General features: G+C 36.5%; 1 protein-coding gene across 1 annotated transcript; it reads left to right on the top strand.

Annotated features, from left to right (window-relative positions):
- Positions 1-459: 459 nt before the first annotated feature.
- Positions 460-3,298, top strand: foxa1 (forkhead box A1). The gene is made up of 2 exons (XM_056477627.1): positions 460-672; positions 1,625-3,298. Exons 1-2 carry the CDS (start codon positions 601-603, stop codon positions 2,834-2,836), a joined length of 1,284 nt encoding a protein of 427 aa, XP_056333602.1. The 5' UTR covers positions 460-600; the 3' UTR covers positions 2,837-3,298.
- Positions 3,299-7,971: the final 4,673 nt, after the last annotated feature.

The following is a 7,971-nucleotide window of genomic DNA, read 5'->3' as shown; positions in this document are numbered from 1 at the left end:
TCTATTATAAAATAGAAAAATTTGAAAAGCTAGAAATGCAGTAGTTTTCATTGTAAAACAATTGCAACACAATACTTTAAACTGAAATTATTATATTTAAATATAGCCTACAACCAGAATACATATGCTAAAAGAGTTGTCTTCACATCTGCAATATAGTGCATGATATTTGAAATATAAATAACATTGTTTTGTTTATTTATTCTGTTTTATTCGCTGTTATTTGACGTGTTCGTTTTTTGTCGTTTATTTATTATTTAGCTTTTCGTGTGTGTGAACGTTCTTGTGCAATAAAAACACACGGGCATTTCTGTTTAAAAACATCAGAGTAGTCGTGTTCCTGGAAGTAGGAGTGAGATCCAGGCAAATGAGACACGGAAAGTGGGCTGTACCGCGTTCTACGTAACAGACAGGGGAAGATCTCCAGTTCAGTCCCAACATTTCCTCACTTTACCCAAAGCCGCGCACAACATCCCAACAGTGACTGCGCGCGGTGCCAGGACGCGCGCGCACACACTCACACACACACACGCACTCTCACACACACGCACGCTGTGAGTCTGCGAACTGCATGTGCACGAGCTGTGGATTTCCTCCATAATGTTGGGCGCAGTGAAAATGGAAGGACACGAAACTCCAGACTGGAGCAACTACTATAGTGATGCACAAGAGGTGAGAGACATTTATTACTGCGCTCTGATGTCTGACACTCTGATGACTGCTCTGATAGCCAGAAAGTTTGCAGCTCAGTGCACGTAAACAATGCATTAACAGATTGAAAACTGGGGCTTACGCTGCAAAACAGTTTTTAAAGTTACATGTCATATATTGTACAGAATTGTTGTTTGAAGCTGGGGAAATATTCGCAATTGATTAACCCACTTGGTGGCGGTAGTGATGCCATTGGAAGTGGGTCACAATAGTGTGTATTGGTAGAGTTTAGCAGATCAGTCGAATTTAAATTCAGTCATTTCAAATGATCAGCGATACACGTAATAAATAAATAGTTTTTTTTCTGAGAATCTAATTTGGATCTCCAAAGAATCTTTCAGTGAACAGTTCTTTAAAAAGCAGTTTTACCAGAAGAACATTTTAATAATGCAAAGAAACATTTTGCCCCAAATACAATATTGTGAAAAGGAGGGTTTTTGTAAATGTTAATTAAATAAAGCGAAATGAAAAAAAAAAAAAAAATTTTATAACATACGTATGCACAATTCTCATTAAAATGTTACGTCTATCTTTGTCTAGTTCAATTTGAGCGATTGCAAAGTGAAATCATTTATTAACTTAAACGCAATAAAAGTGTACAATGTTTACACTTCTACAACAAAAACAAGCGTATCGCGATGGCATATTCAGTGTTCGTTATTTTAGGAAGAACACGTTGAAAACATTAGTCTATCGTTTACATCAACAAATACAAATAATATTCACTATATTCAATGGCGATGCATGAAATTGCGCTTTTATTGTTTTACAATTATAATCAGCAGCATTACATATTTTAACTAACCTAAATGTGTAAACAACGATTAACGTGTACAAAAAAAAATCACATTAGAAAATATGCATAAACAAAGCAAATATATATAATAGTAAAAAACACATTTATTTATTTCAGGTCTATTCTCCCATGACGAACAGCAGCATGAACCCTGGGCTGAGCTCCATGAATAATATGAACAGTTACATGGGCATGTCCACCACTGGGAATATGACTTCCAGTTCTTTCAACATGTCCTATGCGAACCCAGCGCTCGGCGCCGGGCTGAGCCCGGGCACCATGGCCGGGATGCCCACCGGTGGCGCCATGAACGGGATGGGCGGCGGAGTGTCGAGCATGGGCACGGCGCTCAGCCCGTCCAACCTGAACGCCATGACGGCTCAGCACAGCTCCATGAACGCGCTGAACCCCTACTCCAGCATGAGCCCCACCATGAGCTCCATGACCTACGCGCAGCCCAACCTGAACCGGGCCAGAGACAACAAGACTTTCAGGAGGAGTTACCCGCATGCGAAGCCCCCCTATTCCTACATCTCCCTCATCACAATGGCTATCCAGCAGGCACCCAGCAAAATGCTTACCTTGAGTGAGATTTACCAGTGGATAATGGACTTGTTCCCCTACTACCGTCAGAACCAGCAAAGGTGGCAGAACTCCATCAGGCACTCGTTGTCGTTCAACGACTGCTTCGTCAAAGTGTCCAGGTCACCCGACAAGCCGGGAAAAGGCTCCTACTGGACCCTTCACCCCGATTCTGGGAATATGTTTGAGAATGGCTGTTACCTGCGAAGACAGAAGCGCTTTAAATGCGACAAAAAGTTGCCCGACGGGAAAAGGTCAGAGGGAAAGAGAGAGCAGTCCAGCGGCTCGGGCTCTCCGGCCAGCGACAGCACCAGCAGCAAACCCGTGCACATGGACTCCAGCTCCATCACCTCCTCAAACCAGTCGTCCAGTCCGCCCAGTTTGGACCACAGGAACGGGAGCTCCGCCAACTCGGAACTGAAGAGCGGCGGCCCGCAGGTGCACCCGGTGTCCACGTCCCTGTCCTCGCTGCACTCTATGGCCCACGAACCCCAGCTGCACCTCAAAGGAGACCCCCATTACTCCTTCAACCACCCGTTTTCCATCAATAATTTAATGTCTTCTTCAGAGCAACAGCATAAACTGGAATTGAAAGCCTACGAACAAGCGTTGCAATATTCCTCCTACGGCTCAGGGATGTCTTCCAGTTTGCCCATGGCCGGGAGAGCCAGCATGGACCCTTCGGCGGCTTTAGAGGCCTCTTACTACCAAGGTGTGTATTCCAGGCCTGTTCTCAATACATCGTAGTCAGTTGCCAACGAAAAAAACAAAACAAACGAAAAACAAACAAACTTTATTTTATTTTTTGCATGCACTTGGTGCAAAAGAACTGTTACTTTAAAATATAACAAAATGTGTATGTGTATAATAAAATATTGTAAAGTGTTCCCAATGATTGTATATCCCAGTTATAAATCATTGCTAGTGTATTTAAATCATTTTGAGCTTGTAAAAATACTTGTTGTGATCCCCAAACTTGTAGTTCCCCCATTGTGTTACAACGTGCACGAATGAAGGTCAACTTTTGGTCTTGTTGCTGGTATAAAAGCGAAGCCCCAGTCTGTTGCAGATGTATTTGAATGTTGTCATTTTACTCATTATTTTTTGGGGTCTGCTTACCTCGTTTTGACAAAAACACTTCCCAATCTTGTATTGAAATTAATTAATCCAAGGTGGAAATGCATTGTGAATAAAATATGTATTTCTTAATCAAGCAAAACGTTTGTGACATTTTATGCAAAGAGGTAAAATTATGAAGGCGCATTCATGCATGTATTTTGTCATTGTGAAATTGCATCTGCAATTATTATTATTATTATCATAATTATTATTTTAATTATTGAAATATTCAAGGTTTCAGAATTAACCGATTCTCTTTCCACTCTCCTTTTTGCATTTGCATTATTTAAGGTCTGCAACTTGCTCGATAACACCAGGAAGGCTTTAAATTAAAATACAAACACACTCTTTTCAGTCAAATGAATTTCTCCCGTATAGACTGTGTGCTCTCCAGTTTTTGGCCGAGCTCGTCTGGTTTTGACTTGATGTTGGGAAAAGACCAAGAGAAAATCCAAGTCTAACACACGCGCAGCCTCAAAGACTGCCTTCATAAAAGATCCGATCTCGTTTTAAATGGGATTTTAAACAATATCATAGAGAGGCCAAATCATCTTTTTGTGCAGCGTAACCTACATGATGGGCACGTGAACCTGAACAGATTTGACTTTGATCATGGTATTTTGTATACACGCATTTTGGCTGAGAAGCCGTGAAATTCATTTAATTATCTTGTAATTCCCCCCCGATGCGTAAATAAAATGGATAATTGACCCCAGGCTTGAGAAATCTCGAGATGCGAAGATTATAAAATAAAGATATAGATCTGATCTCTAGATATTTTATTTGTAATACGAATAAAAATAATAATAATAAACTCAATATGTTCCGGTGCGGTCAATTTATATGATTTTGAATTTAAGCACCATCAGCTATAAGGCGAAGAAGTTAAAAATCAATCGCAATTAATTATATTTAAAAATGTTTAAAAAATATAATTACACGACAGCATTTAAAAAAATAAAAGTTTTTTTTTTGTTTTTATGAGGGGCACAATTTAACTGTACAATAACTTTTAATAACGTGTTTAACAAAATGTAAATGATCTTCTGTAATCATGCGCATGCCGCATCCAGTGCATTGTAAAACACAATGTTTCAGTTTATTAACTAAAATAAATATCAAACTGAAATAATCTGGATTTACATTTAAATTAAATACTGCAAAATTTGATTCTAATATTTTAACTCATGCATTAAAGCAACTGTATTATCGCATTTTATCGCTGTCTAATTTGATTATGTATGTTTGGTTCACACATAATCAAAAGCTTTATCGGAAATTATGGTTTTATTTAAATCTTTATACTATAAAAGGTAACTTGACTCGCTTCAATTAGAAAAAAAACAACCAAAACATTATTAATACGCGTCCGCAAAATCAAAATAATACAATATAAATATTTAACATTTTATAGAAAACGAATGCATAACGACCTGCTTATTTTACCTCTCATATATAATACAATCTAACGCATGCATGTATAATTTAGATATGCAATCAACTGCATGGGAATTTGATCGTTTGCAATTGACGCTATTTCTATAACACTCGCGTTGTACAATTATTGCACGATGCAAACTCGTCAAAGGCGTAACATATGCGATCAGCAGGCAGTGTCCAAACTTATGTGGCATTTCTCGTTCCCCCATCAAAAGCTCTGGCGCTTTCTTCAGCCTTATGGAGCAAAATTTCGACAACAATGCGCACGGCCCTTTAGTTCAAAGCGCCCATCAGCGGGTCTACCGTAGACCTTTCTTCTCGCTCTTTTCATTCTACGTTTGGAAAAGCACTACAGGGCCAAGGCGCTCCTAATACCTTCTGATGGGGATTGAATTAATTATCTCCAATAACACAATTGTGCTTGGCCAACGAAAAGAGCAAAGCAATACCCCTTCAGAATCACACACACACACACACGAAAGAAAGGGCCTTTGAAAGGGCGAGAGAGAAGAGGGAGAGATCTCTATCCGACATCAGCTTTAGAAGCAGCTGCTTTTCCATTAAAAATGATACGGGAGAAGTTTATTACAGCTTTGTGCCCCTCTAATATGCATCGACCATGTCAGGTTGGTGGTCTCGCTCTCCCATGTTTTGTGTCTTCATTATTCTGCAGCAGGGGCTCTGCATGGGTAGAAACAGCCAGTTGGTTTCGTTGGACTTTTATTGGGCGGATGGAAATAAAAACTCAAACTAGTGCATATATTTTATTTAAAAAACGATTTATTTAATGATTTATTTAATTAATGTAGATTATTCGATAAGCATTTAATTTTTAAAATAAACCTATAGTGCATTCATTTATTGCATGTATTATTTTCAAATGTTATTTATTTAATATTCGGTGAGCTATTATTGTTATAAAGCCTCTGTTATTTAATATTGTTTAATTTTTTTATTATTCGATCAGCATTTATTTTATATTAAGCTACAGTGAATTTCTTGTTTTATTTTATAAATAATTAATTGTTTATATTTAGGCTACTTGTTTGTTTGTTTATTTATTTATTTAGCGTTTATTTTGAGTGAAAAAAAAACACTAAGTCTATTTTTAACTTTTGATATCTCTATTTATTTAATTTAATATTCAATGAGAAACTCTTTCGGATTTCACTGTCCAGATACACCAATAGTGCATATATTAATGCAACGAGCATTTAAAAGTTTATTAAACAACGCACTTGGAATAATAATAATAATAATAATAATAATAATATGCAAATATTCCTGAACATATATTTATTACTGAACATATCTAATAATTAGGGTTAGAAGGCTAATATGAAATTGCGCACTTCTCTGAATCAATACGTCATGTTATATTCGTACAACTCACGAACAAAACACAATTGAAACCCTTCAAACAACATACAAATTAACCATCTTAACCTTAGAAAAAATAAAAACACCCCACAGATATATTATTTGTGCACAAATAAACAGCTACTATGAGAAAAACAGAAGCAGACAGAGAGAGAGAAAAAGAGAGAGAGCTTGAAATATTTGGTGTCGTTATAGCAACCGGATCAGTGGTGCTTTTCTCCGAGGGTCATTCAATATGTGCAGCCGAAACACGGTTTTAATTAAAGCGTATAAAAGTTTTTTTGTAAGTCGATGATCACGCACACTGAATTTTGGGAGGCGGTAATGGGGGCATTTCACTCCACATGGTCTTATAAACACAGACTCGAGCCTCCACACCCACTCTGAACATCAACATCTCAAACAAATCATTTAAAAAAGCATGCGCGTCTCAAACAAAACCATTGCGCGTCTCAATACAAAAGTTTGGTCTGGAGCGCAAAATGTTGCACCATCAAAAAGCGCAAGTGTTTTCCATAGGGATGCGAAGGGACACCCAGGTTGTGGCTTCACCAGGGAAACTATAGGAGGAAAATCGACAAGCTTGTCCTGGTGTCGGACGTTTATTTGAGGGGAGGGAAACTCAGCGGCACGCCTGGCCTTCTTTATTCGCCGCTGCATCTATAACATATTTCTGAGTACACAATCGATCAGGCCTGAAAAACAGCTCTGTTGAAGGACGGCCGGGGAAAGGCAACATAAACCATGCTTATATAATTGTTTGGGGTATCTAGTCGTTGATAAAGGTCGACAGATCTCTTTGGCCCATTTTATGTTTGTCAATTATCAGCATGCAAAGCACTCGCCATTGAACAGCCACTGCAAGAGAACTCAAAGAATCCGCAGGGTTTTAAGGTTCATTACATCTGCAAAATGCTTAATACTTATTTATGAACATTTTTCGACGAACATTTAAAAATATAAACATAAAGTGCATTCCTTTAGTGCATTTATTATTTATGAATGTTATTTATTTGATATTTGATGAGCTTTTATTTTGATAAAAGATCAATTAATTCATTTATTTTTATTATTCGATCGGCATTAATAAACCTATGGATTTCTTATTTTATTTTCTATTATAAATGACATATCTGTCTAAATGACACCAGACAGTTCTGCAAAATTCTTTACATCTCATTTTGCTTCTCAACGATTATAATTCTTTTACTAAATCTTCATTTAATAATGGAACAAACGCTGATATTCATTATTTAAGGTAATACAAGTAAACGATTGCAAAATTCTGCAGAAAATTTCACTTTTTATGCTTTAATTTTGGGCTCTAATTTTAAATGAGGTTAACAATAATATTAATTTAAGAACACATTTTATGTAATACAAGAATACTAGCAATAACCCTGTCACATTTGGGCTATAGTGTTAAAAGTAATACACATTTTAGAGCATGCTTTTTGGAGAGTAATACTAATAAAATATTAATTGCAAACATTCTCAACTCAATATTAAGCATTTAAATGTTTTTCATAAAAAAATAAGTCATGCATTTATGTGTTATAAATACACTCTAAAATGCTTGTATTAATTATTAATTATATTTCATTAATTGTTGTGAATATCCTTTATTACATTCTTTTTATTACATTTAAAATGCACTCTGGGTTGCTGTAACCCAAATTGAGTCAAATATAGACAAACCTAATGTCTGTGTTTTTTCCAATTAAATTTAAATGACACTTTTTAACCCAACAGCTGGGTTTTGTCCATATTTGACCCAGCATTGTGTTACAACAAGCCAGAGTGTATTTTAATATAAAAAAGTAACTAAATGTAATATAATTAATATTAATAACTATAACACACAATTTACACAACTTTAAGTCCAGTATCTGATGTAAAAAATGTTTGTTTTATCAGTGATTTTATTGAACAAAAATGCATTT

The sequence above is a fragment of the Danio aesculapii genome, chromosome 17 (genome assembly GCF_903798145.1).
Source record: "Danio aesculapii chromosome 17, fDanAes4.1, whole genome shotgun sequence".
In the NCBI taxonomy this organism is placed as follows: domain Eukaryota; kingdom Metazoa; phylum Chordata; class Actinopteri; order Cypriniformes; family Danionidae; genus Danio; species Danio aesculapii.
This window is presented reverse-complemented; position numbering and strand designations above follow the sequence as displayed.

Excerpts from the sequence above, each read along its gene's own strand:
- foxa1 (XM_056477627.1), top strand. The coding sequence starts at position 601 with ATGTTGGGCGCAGTGAAAATGGAAGGACACGAAACTCCAGACTGGAGC. Across the intron at positions 673-1,624 it reads ACTATAGTGATGCACAAGAG|GTCTATTCTCCCATGACGAA; the intron begins GTGAGAGACATT and ends TATTTATTTCAG.